The 19,147-nt window shown below is 35.6% G+C and overlaps 2 protein-coding genes across 2 annotated transcripts; one reads left to right on the top strand and one right to left on the bottom strand.

The window, feature by feature from the left end:
- The first annotated feature begins 5,565 nt into the window (after positions 1–5,565).
- On the top strand, positions 5,566–8,516 carry LOC143575842 (KIN17-like protein). Its single transcript, XM_077060110.1, has 4 exons — positions 5,566–6,477; positions 6,858–7,195; positions 8,177–8,274; positions 8,342–8,516. The coding sequence occupies exons 1-2, from the start codon at positions 5,585–5,587 to the stop codon at positions 7,171–7,173; spliced, it is 1,209 nt and encodes a 402-aa protein (XP_076916225.1). The 5' UTR covers positions 5,566–5,584; the 3' UTR covers positions 7,174–7,195; positions 8,177–8,274; positions 8,342–8,516.
- A 1,171-nt stretch (positions 8,517–9,687) lies between these two features.
- LOC143575833 (ENTH domain-containing protein C794.11c-like) lies at positions 9,688–11,158 on the bottom strand. The gene is made up of 4 exons (XM_077060102.1): positions 10,998–11,158; positions 10,796–10,918; positions 10,569–10,730; positions 9,688–10,262 (listed from the first exon to the last, which is right to left on the bottom strand). The coding sequence occupies exons 1-4, from the start codon at positions 11,129–11,131 to the stop codon at positions 9,731–9,733; spliced, it is 951 nt and encodes a 316-aa protein (XP_076916217.1). The 5' UTR covers positions 11,132–11,158; the 3' UTR covers positions 9,688–9,730.
- Between the last annotated feature and the right edge of the window lie 7,989 nt (positions 11,159–19,147).

Genomic DNA, 19,147 nt, shown 5'->3' with positions numbered 1-19,147 from the left:
GGACGAAGCTCACAAGTCCCGATATTCTATCCACCCTGGCTCAGATAAAATGTATCATGATTTAAAGGCACTTTACTGGTGGCCGAACATGAAAGCCGACATTGCCACCTACGTGAGCAAATGCTTGACTTGTGCCAGAGTCAAGATAGAATACCAGAAACCATCTGGTCTACTGCAACAACCGGAACTCCCAATGTGGAAATGGGAACACATCTCAATGGATTTTATTACGGGTTTACCTAAGACACCGACGGGATGCGATACCATCTGGGTGATCGTTGACCGGTTGACTAAATCGGCACACTTCCTAGCGATTAAAGAAACGGACAAAATGGAAAGACTGACTCGTGTTTACATGAAGGAAGTAGTGTCGAGACACGGAGTGCCTGTCTCGATCATTTCCGATCGAGATTCTCGTTTCACTTCGCACTTTTGGAAGTCGCTGCAAAGCGCACTAGGCACCCGTCTCGATATGAGTACAGCATACCATCCTCAGACGGATGGGCAAAGTGAACGGACTATTCAGACCCTGGAGGATATGTTGCGTGCATGCGTTTTGGATTTCGAAAAAAGTTGGGAACCCCACTTACCCTTGGTAGAGTTTTCGTACAATAACAGCTACCACGCAAGTATTAAGGCAGAGCCGTTTGAAGCGCTGTACGGACGGAAGTGTCGATCACCACTCTGCTGGGCAGAGGTGGGTGACAGCCAAATCACTGGTCCAGAACTGGTACTCGAAACTTCGGAAAAGATTGTTCAAATCCGAAATCGCATGGCAGCAGCACGAGACCGCCAAAAGAGTTACGCAGACAAGCGCCGAAAACCTCTTGAATTTCAAGTGAACGATCGGGTGTTACTCAAAGTCTCACCTTGGAAAGGTGTGGTTCGCTTTGGGAAGCGAAACAAATTCAACCCACGGTATGTTGGTCCGTACCGGATAACTGAGCGCATTGGTCCGGTGGCGTACCGACTGGACCTACCAACAGAACTCAGTGGCGTACACAATGTATTCCACGTGTCAAATTTGAAGAAATGCCTGTCTGATGAAACCCAAGTAGTCCCTTTGGAGGAACTACAAGTTGATGAACAGTTACGTTTCATTGAGGAACCAGTCGAGGTTTTGGATTGGGAAACCAAAACGCTCAAGCACAGCAAAATTCCAATCGTTAAGGTTCGATGGAACTCGAGACGTGGACCGGAGTTCACGTGGGAACGCGAGGATCAAATGATGAAAATGTATCCTCACCTTTTTGAAGGGCTAACCAAACACAGGAAACCGCGAAACTCGGAAAACCGTCAGACATCACCGGAGGTATGAATTAAATTTCGGGACGAAATTTCTTTCTACTAGGGGATGATATGACAGACTGAAATTTTTTTTTTTACTCTTTCAGACTCTCATCACGACTTGACTCAAATTTTCGGGACGAAAATTCTTTAACATGGGAATGATGTGACAATCGTCAATTTCAGGTTAACTCCGTTAACTCAACTCCGTAAATTCAAATTTAATATCACTAAATCTATAACGCACACTTCATTACATTTAAACTAGGGTTTAAATGACGCTTAACACTTACTACATGTGTAGTCTTTCGGGATTTGCACCGAAACGCAAACAAGTTGACGCAAACGATTGATGAATAAACGAAAAACGTCAAAACAGTAATTATGTGATAATTATGTGTTAGACTTATATGTTATGTGATAACATGGTTATAAACGTTAACTCAAGATGAAAACAAGTTAGTTAGGCTAGAAAAGTAAAACTTAGAAGTGGAGGGACTTGAGTGTAACTTGTGTGTTTATAAATATATCCTTAACTTAACCCTAACTTATTATTATTCTAAACCCAAAAACCCCGATCGGAGCTCTCCTCCCCTTGCTCATTGGCTGTCGTCCATCTTATACACACATACAACCCTCAAATCAAGTGTTTGATTGAAGAACTAGGTGCTAGGAAGGTATAATTGATCATCCTTTACATTCTTGTTGATTGATTTTGATGTTTGTTGGGTTAATAACAAACCCTAGGCTGCCGATTTTGAGTATGTACATAGCTAACATGATTGTTGTTATTTGGATGATAATTTGATAACTATATTGAATCTTGTTGTATGGTGATTGTTGTGTCTTTGATTTGAGTTCAAACACAAACCCTAATCTTGTATGTAATGTGAAATTGATGTGCATGGATGGTGTTTATGGGTCTAGAGGGTTATATGGATGCATGATAGTTCATAGATTGTTATTATGTTGAGTTTGGATGCAAACAGATTCTGGACAGAATGTGTATACGATGTTTAAGTGACTGTAACGAAGTGTAAACGTGAAAGTTGGTTGAGATTGTGGGTACTGCAGTAAACTAGGCTGAGTCTAGTTTCTATAAAGTATAAGTTTGTAATTTTTGGACAAGTAGAAGTTAACTTTTATGATTTTATAAAAACGTTGTGCAAAGCTGAGCTGTTAGACCTGCTGTTAGGTTATGTTGTAAATGTTATATCTCATGAACTACGAGACCAATTGGGTTGGTTCCACTTCTGGAAGTTGACTCATTGAGTTAGGAACCAAACCCAAGTGGTCTTGCATTTATTGGATTTTTCGTTTAACGGGAATTGCAAATAACATTCTGTTGTGCATGAATCTGACTGTTATGAGTTTGCTGTAATGATTTGATGATTGTGAGAAAACTATGAGGAATAAAAATATAATAAAATATGTTCTGGAAACCTAAGATATATGTGATTCTGTGATGATTTTTGGTAAATTAATTTAGATGCTATGATCGGTGAAGTAGTACAATCTTTCTAGTAGGATTTCTGTCTCGGTGAAACTAGCTGCTGAGTTTTGTGAAAATGCATGAAATATGAAACTTGCTAATTTATTATCGTGTTTTGACCAAATTGCCCTTGAGGGGAATGATTGCAAAATAATTGTCGTGTTTTGACTAAAATGCCCTTGCGGGGAATAACTGCTAATTGATTGTCATAATTTGACCAAAATGCCCTTATGGGGAATAATGGCTAGTTAATTGTTATTTGTTGACCAAAATGCCCTTACGGAAAAAATTGCTAGTAATGTACGTTATGAATACATGACACGTATATGATTGCTTATACACGTGACGTGTCACAAAAACACTTGTTAAAGTCACACACGATTCACGAACGAAACACGAAACATGTTATGTGCATAGGTATTATGTGCCGGGTCTAGAGACTCGATAATATTCCGACACTTAGAAAAATCTCTTTGTTGTTTTAGAACGTTAGAGAGAGTTTTTCTGTGACGCGCATCTTGGTGATTTATTTTGGGAAATTCTTCGCAAACAGTGAGTTTCACTTTCCCCTCTTTAAACTGTTTTCAAACGCTTTTCACTTGGGGGAGATAACATACTCCACAACACATTTAAGATTTTGTTATAAATTATATATCACTTGTAAAGGCTAAGTGGCAAACGAAATATTTGAAGTCCTACACATCGAACCGGTTAATATTAGAATAGCGAGTCACTGTTGAGTAGTACTACTGGGTTTGACAAACCCCACCCAACGCTAAACTTGACTAGAGGTCGAGCGGGTGTAATTTTGGCTAACACGTACCATGGTCTGGGGGACCTGGTGACAAGGCACTTACTAAACGAGTCAGCTTCGGTGTCGAACACTTAGTAATACTTGTTGTATAGACTAGCTACCTATCGATATATAATTTGACATAACACTATCTGGTAACGCAAAACGCCGTAACGTGGTTACGCAAAACGCTTAACGCAAAACGCTGAACGCAAACGCTAAACGATTTATTTTTATATAACTAGCGAACTCACCAACCTTGTGTTGACACTTTTATTATGTTATTCTCAGGTAGCCGAGGCGGGGCGCGCGGTTTAGGAACATGCATTGCTTGAAAACGCTTTTGTTATGCAAACTTATTTTTAACAGTTATCATTGGTTTTAAGTCGTCCTGCGTGACGCAACTTTTGGTTAAAGGTTTTTACGCTTCCGCATTTAATTACTCGTAAACGTTTTCATGGTTTTGAAACTTTATTTTATGGTTTGATTATAACTGATGATTCCGATCCTGCCAGTTCACACCCTCTGACGGTAAAACTCTGTTAGTGGATTTTGAGGGTGTGACATAAATGGAGAAACAGTTTGCTGTTAATACTTATTATTGATTATTGATGACGCTTTAAAGTTAACTTAAATCATAAAAAAAGATTTGACTTTCTTCATTAGGCATGCTTGTCGTGATTTCTTTAAAGGGAAAATCTCATAGAATAGTAACCAACTTTTAAAAGTGTTCAAATTAGGTCACTGATGCATATTTTTCATAAATCGGGTCACTAAATCTTCAAATCAAGTCTCACCGATTTTTGTGTACGTCAAGAAAGAAATGGATGATAAGATGTGGGTGTCGAAATTTGCAATATATATAGTTAAATTTTTAAAAAACGTTAATTATATTAAAATTTAAAAATAAAAAATAAAATTCACGTCGCCACTCAACGTCAACTTCAAAAAAAAGATAAAAAGATTTCCTATGTGAAACAGAAAAGAAATTGACTAAAAAAACATGTTAAAACTTTTAATTTAATCAAACATGAAAGTTGAGTGACCTAATTGGAACATTTTTTAAAGTTAAGTGACCTAATTGGAACACTTTTGAAAGTTGGTTACTATTTTATGAAGTTGCCCCTTCTTTAAATTACTTTATTGCATTACATATTGAGTATTGCATACGTTTTCTTACCTGCTATAGTTTTTTTCTATTTTTATTGTGGTACTCTTTCGGTCTTCCGGGTGTTCAATACACCATCTAAACAGGTAAGACCATAAAACAGATTGAATAGGTTATTGGTTTGGTTTAGTGGATTCTGAAAGGTTTCTATATAATTTTTAATCGGTGTTTATTGCACGAGGCTGTTTGGTAGCCTCTTAATAATTCCATTGAGAGATTGTCTCCGAGTCTGTCAGCGTTAGGTGTGCTTGGTTCACCAAAATGACACATTTGAATTGGTCAATAAACCACTTACCCGTTAAATTTCAATATAACGTCGAATAGAAATTTTGCCACTCTATTTCTTCACATTCACATGTGTTCATAACCCTCAACAGATTTAAACCAAATCTGTTCGGTTTTGACCACTACCAACCCGTCTCAACAGGCGAATTATCTGTTCTCAAATTTATATCAAACTCGCAATTCGGTTTAAAATGGGGATCTTTTTCACAAACCGGTTCATAATCAATTCCGTTTCAAATTAAATAAAAACCATGCTAAACCAAACTTTGGAACCAAGTATGTGGGCCTTAATTCTACTTGTATTGTGAAATTAACCTTTTAAATAACAACATGGGCCTCTAATATTTATCTTAGTGCGGCCCAAAACAAAACACAAACAAATATCATCTTTCCCCTCAAAACCGCCCAATTTTGCACACTACAAATAACACAATCATCGTTCAATCTCCGGCGAATCAATCCACACTCTCCGGCGTAATCTCCGTCACCTCAATCGTAAGACCCACTTACTTAATTTTAATACCCCCAATTCACAAACCCTAGAAATTTACAAACCCTAATGGGTAAGAACGAGTTCCTAACTCCAAAGGCAATCGCCAATCGAATCAAAGCAAAGGGTCTCCAGAAGCTCCGATGGTACTGCCAGATGTGCCAGAAACAATGCCGTGATGAGAACGGATTCAAATGCCATTGTATGAGTGAAGGCCACCTGCGTCAGATGGAAGTCTTCGGCCAAAACCCGAATCGTATCGTTGGTGGGTACTCGGAAGAGTTCGAGTCGACGTTTCTTGATCATATGAAAAGGAGTCATAGGTTTAGTAGAATTGCAGCTACTGTGGTGTATAACGAGTATATTGCAGATAGGCATCATGTGCACATGAATTCGACTCAATGGGCTACGTTGACCGAGTTTGTTAAGTATTTTGGGAGGACCGGGAAGTGTAAGGTCGATGAGACGCCAAAAGGGTGGTTTATTACGTATATTGATCGGGATTCAGAGACGTTGTTTAAGGAGAAGATGAAGAATAAACGAGCGAAAGCGGATATTGTGGATGAAGAGAAGCAAGAGAGGGAGATTAGGGGGCAGATCGAACGGGCCGAACAGTTAATGACGGGGGAGAACGCGGACAAAAGTTTAGAGAATGAAGATGCAAAGCTATTGGTTAGGTCGGATGATGGCAGTGAGAAGAAGATTAAGCTTAGTATCGGTTCGGTAACGACTAAGGTTAAAGAGAAAGGAGAGGGGAGTTCAAGATTTGTTTTTGATGACGTGGATAATGTTAATGATAAGGTTGAGAAGGGTGAAAAGGAGAAAGGTTTTAACGGGTCGGCGTTGGAAGAGTTGATAAAGGAGGAAGAGAAGGCGAAAGAGAGGATTAACCGGAAAGATTATTGGTTATGTGAAGGGATTATTGTGAAGGTTATGAGTAAAGATTTCACGCCCTGCTTGCGGTGCGCGCATATAATGTATATATGTGTGAACCCACGGGTGGGCAAAAGTGAAATTACACTAATTTTGACGTTATTTTACTAATCTCGTGAAAATAACGTTAAAAGTGACGGAAGATTAATCAGGCATCATGTGGTGGCGTTGATAGCCGAAAGACAAGGGTACATGCACCAATCAGCCGATGTCCCGATGATTGAGTGTTATGTGCCTTATATCCAAGGCTTGATGCAAAACTACTATCGAGCCGGGGGTCTCACCGGAAGCAGCCTCTCTATCCCTATGGGGTAGAGGTAAGGCTGTCTACATCTTACCCTCCTCAGACCCTACCATAGCTTTGCTATTGGCAGGATATACTGAGTACGATGATGATGATGATGATGAGTAAAGATTTGGCAGAAAAGGGTTATTATAGGCAAAAGGGTGTTGTTCGTAAGGTGATTGATAAGTATGTAGGGGAAATTGAGATGCTTGAAAGTAAGCATAAGTTGAGGGTGGATCAAGAAGAGCTTGAAACGGTTATTCCTCAGATTGGTGGGCTTGTTAGGGTTGTGAACGGTGCGTATCGTGGGTCGAATGCGAGGTTGCTGTCGGTTAACACTGAGAAGTTTTGTGCAAAGGTGCAGATTGAAAAGGGTGTGTATGATGGGAGAGTTATTCAGGCGATTGAGTATGAAGATATATGCAAAGTTGTTCAGTGAATGTTGGTGATGAAATCGTTTGGTAAGATCGTTTGGTGATGTTGAATAATAAAGCTTTCTGTTTGTCATTGCATATCTTGTGTTATAAACAATTCAAGAATCGTTTTTTTCAACTTGTTTTAGTAATTGAATGATTTTTTTCAAGAAGTTGTTGGTTCTAATCTGCTTGTTTAATGTGTTTGATAACACGTGTGATGCATATTATAATTTTATCTGCAAGAATTTAGTGTTGGTAATTGGTACTCTTAGGTTTAAAATAAGTGCTCCTTTGTAATTTTTTATGTGATGATGATGTCTTTTTTTTATATCGTAACACTGCCTGTTATATCAGATGCATAGTAATGCTTTTGAGGGCTGGTTACATCTATGCAAAATTTGCGCTTTCTGTCCAAATTAGGTTCAGATTGTTATTGAATATATAGTATCGTTACAGCATCTATGCCTGGTTATCAAATAATCATTAAATTTTAACAAATTATCAAATTTGAAGCTGTTTGAATCTACATTTCAAAGTTTCAAACCGTGTTTTCTAGTTCAACGAACAGTCTAATGAAATACATAAACTAGGTCTTCAACTAGTATCACTGTTATGAACTTGGTCAAAGTTTGTCAATTTGAGCATCAACTGTTAAGTGAAGTTTTTTGGCTAGAGTTTATAAATATTATTGGTTTTGCATTAAAAAAGAAACCTGGCCAGTATTGTGAATTTCTAATTAATGCATAAACTACTTGTTTTTCTTCATTTAGGGAGAAGCTACTAAATATTATATGAACTGATTTTAAATAAAAAGTGACCTGATTAATATTAAATATTACCCGAATTCATCTGAAAAAATCGGAACTTGGTTCAGTCATTCAGGTATGTATTATATTTGTGTGGTTTTGTATAGAATCCATATTTGTATCTGTTAAATATGAATGCCCGTATGGTGTATATTCTGGATCAATGTAAGATTGTTGTCTGTTAACTGTTAATACTGATGAGTTTTGTTTAAAGGTGCAGATCGAAAAGGGCATATATGATGGGAGTGTTATTGAGGCGATCAAATATGAAGACGTGTAACCGTTAATTTCTGTGATGAAGATGAAATTGCATGATCTGTAAGCACAGTAAAATCATTTTTAAGATCCTTTGATGATGTTGCTCAATAGAGCCGTTTGTTTGCAGTTGCATATCTTGTGTAGTAAACATTTGAAGGATTCCTTTCGACATGTACTAGTAATTGACTGGTTCTTTTCTTATATTGTGCTTTCTCAGTTTACATGTTAGGTTAGTTGTGTAATGGTGTTTGTGTCTGTAATAGTTAGTTCTACATACATCAGCAGACCTTTAAGTTTGACTTTTGAGTGATATGTCGTATATCTCATAACTCAAAACTTTTTATTCAATAATTTCAAATATTTTGTATTTAGTAAGTTTGTTAAATTTGATTATAAGGATTATCTTTTGGTAAAATGATTTTGGAGGTGTGTTGTAGATTTTGATTTTTGATTACTTTCTGTAAAATAAACTATGTTCGCTTCTCTATCTTGGAGAATCTATTCTTACTTCTGATTGTGTTTTAATATATTTTGTTGGTACCTATAAAAGCGTCAGTTTTTTCATTCCAATCATTATCGATAGTGCCAGTTTTACTCGCGTTGTTCTTGAAATTACTCACCCTCAAGTGGGGGCGGTACCAAAGGAGGATCAAGAGGGTCTATTGACCCTTGTGGCCTGGCTTTATGTTAGCATGTATATCCAATTGATAATCATTATTATAGCTTGGCACCTTCAAAATTCATCATTTTGAGCAGTTACTGTGAAGAAACAAAGAGAGTAAAAATAGCATTTCTTAGAAAACTCTGGCGGCCGACGGCGAGCTAAGTCTGTTACGACCCCCCTATTAAAATATTCTGGTTCCGCCACTGCCCTCAAGGCTCAACAACTTTAAAACTATAGCGGTTTTTGTTTCCTCGTCCATATCTAGTGCGCGTAAAATGCGTCGGTGACAATTGTGATTAGACATTCCTTATGACACTCTCATGTGGATGTAACGATGTAGAATTTGACCAAGGTTTCACAATGTTATATTGTTGACGTCAAACAGCTTAGAAGAGCTCGTGATGCGTCTTTATTTTGTAAATTCAACAGCGTTAAAAACTTAAACAAGCAATTTTAGATAGCAGTTACTCTGGCATCTCAGCTTGCATATGTTGGCCTTATGAGCCATAGGCAACGAGTCAGCCACTAGGACCTTTGTTATGGTTCTAGCACACATCAGATTATACTTCTATGTTTTAACAAGTTCAGTAGATATAAAGATGGAACATCCCCTAACCAGCACACATTATTATGAGCATTTCTCCTACAATCAAAACACATATTTTTAGCAACATTTAACATATGTGTAAACCTTAACAGTAAATTCAATTCCACTGTTTTATTATATTCTATCCTACAACAACGTAACACTTGTATAAGTTTTGAGCACATATGTATGATCTCCCCCTATAACAAGAGAATTGTTACAACAAGAAACCAAATAAGCAAACCATTTCTTCTTGCTCCATTTGATCAAATCAGAGACATTTTTGCTTCATTCTCTTCATCATTGAACGGATGATTCGCTTCATCTACCATAACCGACAAATTGTTTTTCTGGTCACCCAATAAAGGATTTGATTCCCCTATTGGCACAAGAACATGATCCTCTTTTGGAACCATATTCTCTTTCAAACTCCATTGACTTCCTAACTTTTCAACTGCCACACTCTCACTAGATTCGCTAATAGGATCCGAAAGTTCGCTTTTCAACTTAACAAGGTTTCTTGATTTGGAACTCTCATCTTGGATCATGGGTAGGACATTGCTTTCTTGAATATTTTGATGGTCAATGAATTGGGAATTAGATCTTTTGAACTTTTCAAGAAAAAGTTGTTGATTAACACCATTTTCTGAAGAAGTCCTTTGGGCAAAGCTACCAAATCCTTGTATCCCTCTGCTTAACTTTCTTGCTCTTGCTCTCTCTTCTTTCAAGATACTCAAATCATTCAAAAATTTCAAGATTCTTTCTGATTTCATTCTTACATTTAGCCCCCAATTGAATCTGCACCATAGAACATCACAAAAATTGAAAAAAACTATTAAAGATCAAATCTTTATAGATTAAGATTAAGAACCTAAATTTATCAATAAAGATTAGATTTTTATTCCAACAAAAATAAAAATTAAAAAACCCTTTTTCATCAATATTTTGAAAATTGGTCATTTCCTGAATAACATTTTTATGTGGCTAAATATTTTGTTAAAAATCAAATCTTTATAGTAAAATAATAGAGCCCATATCATAAAGAACCTAAATTATCAATAAAGATTAGATTTTTATTCCAAGAAATTAAATAAAAAAATGTACCCTTTTTCATCAATATATTGAAAATTGGTCATCTCCTGAATAACATCTTTATGAGTCTGAAATTCTTCAGCAACACTCTCTGGACCATGTGTCAACAAGTGTTCTAATACCACCACAGCTTTATATGGTATTCTCCAGTTTTTAGCATCAAATCTAGCCAATCTGTAGTATGACTCAAAAAGTCAACACTCAATAACTCAAAAATAAATAAATAAATCAAGAAAAACCTGTTGTGAAGAACATTAACAATTCTCCAGTAATCATCAATTTCAAAAGCTGCTTTTGATATGATCTTCAAGGTTAGTGCATCTGGTGCCCATGGATTATCATTTGTTGCCTCTTCAACCAATCTTCAATAAGCCATCAAAAGTCAAAGATTGGAAAGTCAAAATTAAAATCAAAATTGAAATAAAGAGAAAGAGAGATTACAGTTGTGCAGGTGTGACATCAGTCAAAGCTAATCTGGCAGTCTTGATCTTCTCTTTGAGGAAGAAAGAAGCTTGTTTTTTGAATATGTGGAAGGAAGATGAACCAAGATTTTCATTGTTGCCTATGATAGACATATTTTCATGGAAGAAAGTGTTGAAATTTTGAAGGGTTCTGTTAAATATACCAAAAGTATACCAAAGTCATTAATGATGTTTGATTCCAAGAAGCTTTTTTGCTCAATTTCCAAATTTCACAAAATTCAATGACATAACTTTGGTGAACCAATCATAAACACATCTCCCAAAAATTCAACTTTTAATTATTAAGTGTATTATTTATTTTTTTATTAACTAATATATTATTAACTTTTTATTATTAAGTTTTTTATTAACTTTTTATTATTAGGTGCATAATTTATTCTTATTATTATTAACTTATGTACACATATTTTTATTAACTTTTTATTATTAACTTATATATACATGTTTTTATTAACTTTTTTATTATTAGGTGTATCATTTATTCTTTTTTATTAACTTATATATACACATTTTTTATTAACTTTTTATTATTAAGTGTATTATCTATTCTTTTTATTAACTTTTTATTAATTTTTAGGTGTTCGGGTCCCATGAAGAATTGATGAATTGGGTACAAAACTTGGCACGCTCTCTTGGTGTTGTCGTCGTCACTAAAAGATCGAACAAATATCCTAATGGGTTCGTGTATAAAGTTGTAATCATGTGTGATCGTGGCGGAAAATATAAATTTAAGGATTCAAGTAAAGTTTCTGGCACAAAAAAAAAACTGACTGCCCATTCGAATTAGAAGGGAAATATTCAATAGAAGACTAGTAATAATTCATAATTGTATAATAAAATATTTAATATACTATTATTAATACTAGTATTGCAAAAAACTAATTACAATAGTCTTTAAAAAACCTAATTAAAAAATAGATATTAGTAGTTTAAATAATTATTATGTAATGATTAGTAGTTATATTTAAATAAAATAGAATAAAAATGATGATTGATATGATTAGTAGTTGATTGAATGATTAATAGTTGATTAATAGGGTTGACTTGGTATACCAAATAAAAACTTTTGGTATATTTAAAGCCCCCCGTTTTGAATGATAGTGAAGAAAACTAAGAAGTTGTTGGATTGGGTCAGTCAAATCTTGGAACTATATGATATTCAAATTCAAATATGGTGTCACACTTAAATAATTTATTCATTTTGAGTCCACAAAAGTGGCACATGTGTCCTTGGACTTATTTTGATAGAAGTATGCTAACTAAATCACTTGTTAATTAATTACATGAATGGTACTTGTGTTTTACGCTTTTAGTTCAAGTAACAACTATATGGTAAGTTTTGAAAGTTTTAATTTTAGGATATGTAATTTTAGTTTTGTAAAATGCTTGAGTTTCTCATAAACTTTTGTTAACTTTTTATTAAACTTACTTAAAATGACCGGAATACTATCTAACTAAAAAAACATAATTGGTGGACCATATTTTTATATCTTGCTATATCACGAATGTTGTGTGGCTAAGAATTAGAAGGTGGTGCAATATTCAACCTTTTTATGTTAAAAAAGTTCAAGAATTATTTGAGGCTGTTAAACAGATTTCGGAGGTGGGGCATAAAAGAAAAACGGTTCACTCCCTTGTTATGGTGGTCATTTGGTGTTTATGGAAGGTCCGAAATGAGTCCATTGTCGAAAACAAGCCGGTGAAAATTGATAAAGTGTTTGGAGACAAAGGTTTTGAGTTTCTTGTGCATCAAAAATAGGACGAATTGTATCAATCTATATTCAAATCAGTGGAAATATTTGGTTGTGTAATTGTTTCCGGTTTTGTGTTTGGTATCGGCCCTTGCTATCGTCTCGATAGGAAGGGTTTTTAATTTTGTAAAATGAAATTTGTAGTAGAAAAAAAACATTAACTCTGTAAATTCTTATGAAAGTTAATATTACCCTTATCTTCACTCCTATTTTTGATTCTCACCTTCATTTTCCTCACTTACACCACTCACCGGTGTAATGGAGTTGGGAACTGGCCGGTTAAGGCTCAGATTCACTGGGAACACAGGCCCGGCCTTCTTAACATCGAAGATAAATTTACATGATTGGCTTATACTTGTTGACCCTCTCAGGACTTCCAACGGTTGTATTAGCGTTTAAAATATTTGTTGGCTACTTCATATAAAAAAAATAAACAAAAACCCTGTAGATATTCACAATACATTTCAATTTAATTACACCAATTTTAAATATTTTTATCTACCAAATTTTACCGCCGATCTCCTTAAAATTCCATCACCTAGTTCATCATCAAGTTCTGACAACTCGTTGTTCAATGATACGAATCTTTATACTTACACTATGAAATTTTACAAGCATCTTTAATTCAAGAAGTGCAAATACTGCAAGATCAAGAGTTCCTGTATGTAGTGATTGTGAAGCTGCGCATAATCATCTTGTGCGTGTTTGCTATGCCAGCGCTTGTGTTAAAATGTGCAAAGTTATGCCACTTAAAACCCTTACATGTCAAAACTTAGGAGAGAAAGAGTTAGAGCCCTCTAATGTTATTTTTTAGAAAAAGAAACCAACTTACATTTTCATGAGGTTTTCTTTTAATTTATTTTTTTAATTGAGCAAACAAAATAATATATTTATGAAACTTGTATCATTTTATAACTCCTTTTTTCAAACTTTAAAACATAAAACTGTTCTGTTTAATTCATAATAATTATACAAAGTTTATAAGGGAAAAAAAACGGGGAAAATCCCTAAAATTGGCCATCTTCAAAATGAGATTCCAAATTTGTTCCTCCAAATTCAAGTTTCCAGTTTTATCCCATAATTATCTTGTCGCCGCCGACGTGTTAGGGAATACCGACGACGTGTTACTAACGAATTGGAGAACGACACGTGGCTGGAATAGGTCGTCGACGATGTGTTATCGAGGCCCATGATAGAAAACAACATGTTAGGTTTAAAATGTAACGCATTATCGACCCTACGTTAGCACCGGAAACGCATCTTCAACCCTGCGTTAGCACCGGAAATGCATCTTCAACCCTACGTTAGCACCAGAAATGCATTTTCAACCCTATGTTTTGTCAACAAGTCGCCGGCCATGAGATCTGATAAGCCGTCGCTGGCGATGTGAACACGGATGTCAGGTATGGCAGCCCGGAGTTGACGTCGTGAACTATAACAAATCGTATGTGATAAAATGGTCTCGATAACACATCGTCGACGACCTATTCCGTCCAGATTCTGGCCACGTATCGTTCTCCGGTTCGTTTAGTAACACGTCGTCAGCGACAAGATAACTATGGAACAAAACTGGAAACTTGAATTTGGAGGGACAAATTTGAAATCTCATTTTGAAGATGGGCCATTTTAGGGATTTTACCAGAGAGTAGCAATTAATAAGTAGTCAATTTCCAAGAATATGCTTATCCACCTTCGGGGGGTGTCTATAGCCCTCTATCAACAGCATTACAGTGTTAGGAGTAGTAGATAAATGCCACAATATTTGGGAATGACAAACACTGGCCAAGAGCATCATCACCAGCCCAAAGGGTACGTTGCCCCTAAAAACAATCACATTATTTTTTTTGAAAATTATACAACACTCTAGTTTCTTTCTCTCTCGCACAATTTGTTTATTCAGATATAAGGCTGAATAGCTGATGGTTGTTAACCAACCTTTGCTTCATAGAGTTGGAAATCCATAAATATGTTGTACAAGACTATACGAGTGAAACATAAACATATCTATAATAATGAGAACGGGCATCAAAATATATTTAAAATGCAATAGCATGAACTACAAATGGAATGTTTGTCAAGTTTTTTATATTTAACTTTTAGTCACTTAACTTTTGTTTTGTATACTTAGGTGGTGTTTGTTTTTGCTTAAAACATCGGCAGGAGGCTTATGTATGCGGGTGCGTAGACATAACCTTCTGAAGACTGTTTGTTTTTTTTTTTAAATAAGATCTGCAAACTGCTTTTATGGTATTAAAAAAGAAGCTATTGTTTAACTTCTTCACACATCTTCATACTTCTTAACATCCTATCAACACCCAATGTCCAACACCACCACCACCCATCATGCGTCGCCGCCACCACCACCCACCGTCCGCCGCCACCACCACCCACCACCACCACCTACCATCCGTCACCAACACCGTCCACCACCCACCACCATCAACGTCCATTACCACCACCACCCACCGTCCGCCGCCACCACCGTCCATCGCCAGCTATTTTACTAGTCTACATACGTTAAATGACTTCTATCTACTGTGATACGTATGACAGGTAACTAATTTTCAGCTTATGTAGACGATACCCAGTTTATAAAACAAACAGTATTATATTTTCAGATTGCAGACTTTCAGACCACATATTAAGTTGCAGACATGAAATCAGATGAAATCATATTGCAAACAGTTTTTGTCTTCAAAAACAAACACCACATTACTACCTTACTTTTAGGCTTTCAACTTTGGCAATGAGCCTTCACTCTTTCAACTTAATCCACAATACTTTTAGTTTTACAACTTTTACCACAATAGTAGTCAATAATGTCAATTATCAACCATGGAGTATCTAAGTAAAATTACAACATTGTAGTGTGTGCATGGAAGTAGTGGATAAGGGAGAGAGGGGTGCTCACTCAGGATACCTCTTTGGGTCTTTCCCCCACTAATCCCATAACGCCCGTCATTTACTCATAAACTACCCTAAACTCACTTAAACCATATGTAACACTCCACTAAACTACTCTGCCTCCCTCACACTCATATCTCTCTCTCTCTCAGGTACTAGTCCACTAAATCAGGTACCCTGAATGCATATCAGACTCACGGCGACGGTGTTCGACTAAAGGGTATGGTACTCGGATTGGGGTGCCCGTCGTCCCCTGACATAGGAACTAGGTGCTTTACTTTACAAGTATCTATAGCATAATAAAATTGAGTGCTAACCTCCTAACTGGAGAAGTCAAGATAAAATGTATTAAAATTTTAATATCTAACATGTATATTTGTTAGTATAATGTGTTTAGAAAATCAATGGGTGATAGCCCACTAACAAAGACATTGTGTTTAAATATCTGGGTTTTGAATGGGAGGTGGTTTAAGTCCCTTCGACAAAAGAATTAAAAAAAACCGCGTTAAAAAGAAATATATATGTTTCGAAGTCACTATATCCGTACAAGAATAACTACATTTATTATATATTTCTGTCAATACTCTTGGGAGTGTTCTTTCTCTTCTTTACTTGAGAGTCGAGGCACAAAGATTAAAATGCCTGGATTGATAGCACGACTTCTTTTCTGATTTGTTATTTTTTTATTTTGATTTTGATTTTTTTTTAATTTCTTTATTTGGTTATGTAATTTTGATATTCTTATTTGGTTTCATTTTCTATATGATTTACCGTTGGGTTTAAATCCGTACCGTAACAAACCTAATCGATACCGACTAAATGCGTAATTCGATGATACGAGTTTATTTTTGGTTTAACGTTGGAACTGTTTCCAATTTAATTTTTTTGGTACTAGCATCCACAAACGAGCAGATTTTATCAACTAAAAAAATGTTGTTTTAAATGTATTTTTTGTGCTGTCATAAGTTATATGAGCGCCAATACTACTTCTTGTGTAGACTAATTTATTTTGGCTTTAGTGCCATTACCGCAACAAACCTAACATGTACTGATCGAACTAGTGTCACCACAGGTGCGACGGGTCCGTTTTGATGACTAATTTTATAAAAAAATTTGTATTTGATATCTAGTTTATGGGTGTGACAGTGAATGTGACGCATTTATGTATACCTATTTATACAACGTCTTAAAAAATAACCTTTATAAAAGCTCTAGCATAAAACGGGTGCAAGTAGGTCTCCCCACCACACCGGTTATCAACACGCATATTGCTTGTTGATCCCACTATCATGAATGAAATTAAATTATGGTTATGACGTATGCTAACTAGGGGTGTTTACAGTTTGGTTTAATACTGTGAAACCGTTTAAACCGGTTGTCGGTTTGGTTTCACGATTGATGTTCTTTGTTAATTTTCGGTTGGTTGGTTTGAAAATTTTCAAACCGTAGCGAACTGTTTGGTTTACGGTTTGAATCGAAAACCAACCGTATAAAACTGGACCGGAACGTATGATTTAATATATTTATATATCTTAAAAATGTTTTATAATATATATATAGAGAGAGAGAGAGAGAGGAAAGTGAATATGAGACTGTTATGCATATAACTTAGATGTGAAACCTATCAAAACGATGTAGTTTTGATTAAACCTTAAAATAAAATTTAATCTTAATAATGTCACTTCATCAATTTCGTTAGGTGAATTAATTCACATATATCATTGTGATAATCGTATTCTGAAATGAAACATCAGATTGAAATCAAATAATTGAACAATGAATGATTACAATGGATTTGAAAAACGATGAAAAAACAGTGATAGTTCAATTTGGTGAGCGTGCAACGTATGGACTTTGAGAACAATTGGAATCAAAGTAGAAAAATTGATTCACATTTCATTATTTAAATATTTAATTATTAACTAGCAGGTATTGATTTTAATATAAATTGTATACAAATTGATATTCTGATATTGAATAAATTTTTATATAGGCTTACTTGGTTATAATTTGGGTTGTGTAAAAAACTTTTGTATAAAAAAAAAATTAAGATGAGAACCTCTTAGTTGTAAGTAATACCCATTTGCCACTAGACCAAGCTAGTGATTATGTAATTATGTTTAAACATTAAGTATACATATTGTTTTTAATAAAATACATATAATTTAAAAAAAAAATTCGGGCTAGCAGGGTGTCGGGCCTGTGGCTGTCGAGCACCCTGCCACCCCAAGGGCCGGCCCTGGGGCATGGACTGTGGAGTTTGGAATCGACCAAGAAAGCCTCAGTATCACTGGAACACCGGCCTTGCCTTCTTAATACCGAAAACAGATATACCTGACTGGCTTATACTTGTAGACGCTCTCCAGACTTCCAACAGTTGTATTAGCGTTTAAATATATTTGTTGCTTATTTAATATAAAAAAAATAAACAAAAACCATATAGATATTCATAACACGTCAATTTTAAACATTTTTATCCACCAATAGGTATTTCTCATCACCAAATCTTGCCATCCATCTGTTTAAAATTCCATCAACTACTTCATCGTCAACAAGTTCTGACGACTTGTTGTTTGATGATACGAATCTTAATATAGTACATTTTCTCTATGCAATTTTACATGCATCGTTAATTCAGGAAATGTAAGATCCTACAAGATCAATAGTAATTGTATATAGGGACCGTGAAGTTGCACATAATTAACCCGTGCGTGATTATTTTGCTGGCGCTTCAAATTTTTTGTGTTGATGTGTTCAAACTAATCACCGCTCAAGAGAAAAATAAATGGAGCCCTATTAATGTGAGGGCCTAAAACAAATGCCTTTTCATTTCTTTTCTATAGCATGGTCGCCCTTGCAATCAATGAACTCGTATTTGGATTAACTAATTTAACTTGTTAAATTAATTTGGATTGTATTCGAGTTGATTAATTATGGTTAATGAAATATACGATGTTTGAATTGTCATGTTTAACCCAATTAATTAGAGCACTGGGGGTGGTCCGTTATACACGGCCATCACCCGTGATGGCATCACGAACACCGCCGCCGGTCCTCTGGGGGGCCGGCCGTGATGGCCATCACGCATTCAAATCCAATGTTAACGTTAATGTGATCGTTGAGGAGATAAAAGAAAAAAAAACTTAATTAACCTATATAAATATAATCAAATCCAACTCAAATCTAACTCAAATCCTCTACTACAAACAACATTCTAACATCACACAAATGGAGGGTTCAAAGAAACATGGCTCGAGTTCAAAGAAAACCCAATCCCGACCAAAGGTTCGATAAAATCTTGGCAAGCCGGCGAGATTCCGATTACAAGATGAACTCGACACAACCCAACCATTCCAACAACAACCTTTTCAACCACAACCGTTCCAAAACCAACCATTTCAATCTCAAACATTTAATTCACCGTTTTCATCGATACCGTATCAAAACCAACCGT

Source organism: Bidens hawaiensis, unplaced genomic scaffold (genome assembly GCF_021521415.1).
Source record: "Bidens hawaiensis isolate Kalapana, Puna unplaced genomic scaffold, B.hawaiensis_p1.1 tig00001433_1, whole genome shotgun sequence".
NCBI lineage: Eukaryota > Viridiplantae > Streptophyta > Magnoliopsida > Asterales > Asteraceae > Bidens > Bidens hawaiensis.
The sequence above is the reverse complement of the archived record's forward strand: the minus strand, read 5'-3'. Positions and strand labels throughout refer to the sequence as shown.

Bases quoted from the DNA above. Each gene is read 5' to 3' on its own strand.
- LOC143575842 (XM_077060110.1), top strand. From the start codon at position 5,585: ATGGGTAAGAACGAGTTCCTAACTCCAAAGGCAATCGCCAATCGAATC. The intron at 6,478-6,857 runs GTGCGCGCATAT...GATGATGATGAG, and splicing joins GATTTCACGCCCTGCTTGCG to TAAAGATTTGGCAGAAAAGG.
- LOC143575833 (XM_077060102.1), bottom strand. From the start codon at position 11,131: ATGTCTATCATAGGCAACAATGAAAATCTTGGTTCATCTTCCTTCCAC. The intron at 10,919-10,997 runs GTAATCTCTCTT...GGCTTATTGAAG, and splicing joins GATGTCACACCTGCACAACT to ATTGGTTGAAGAGGCAACAA. The intron at 10,731-10,795 runs GTTTTTCTTGAT...GTCATACTACAG, and splicing joins GTTAATGTTCTTCACAACAG to ATTGGCTAGATTTGATGCTA.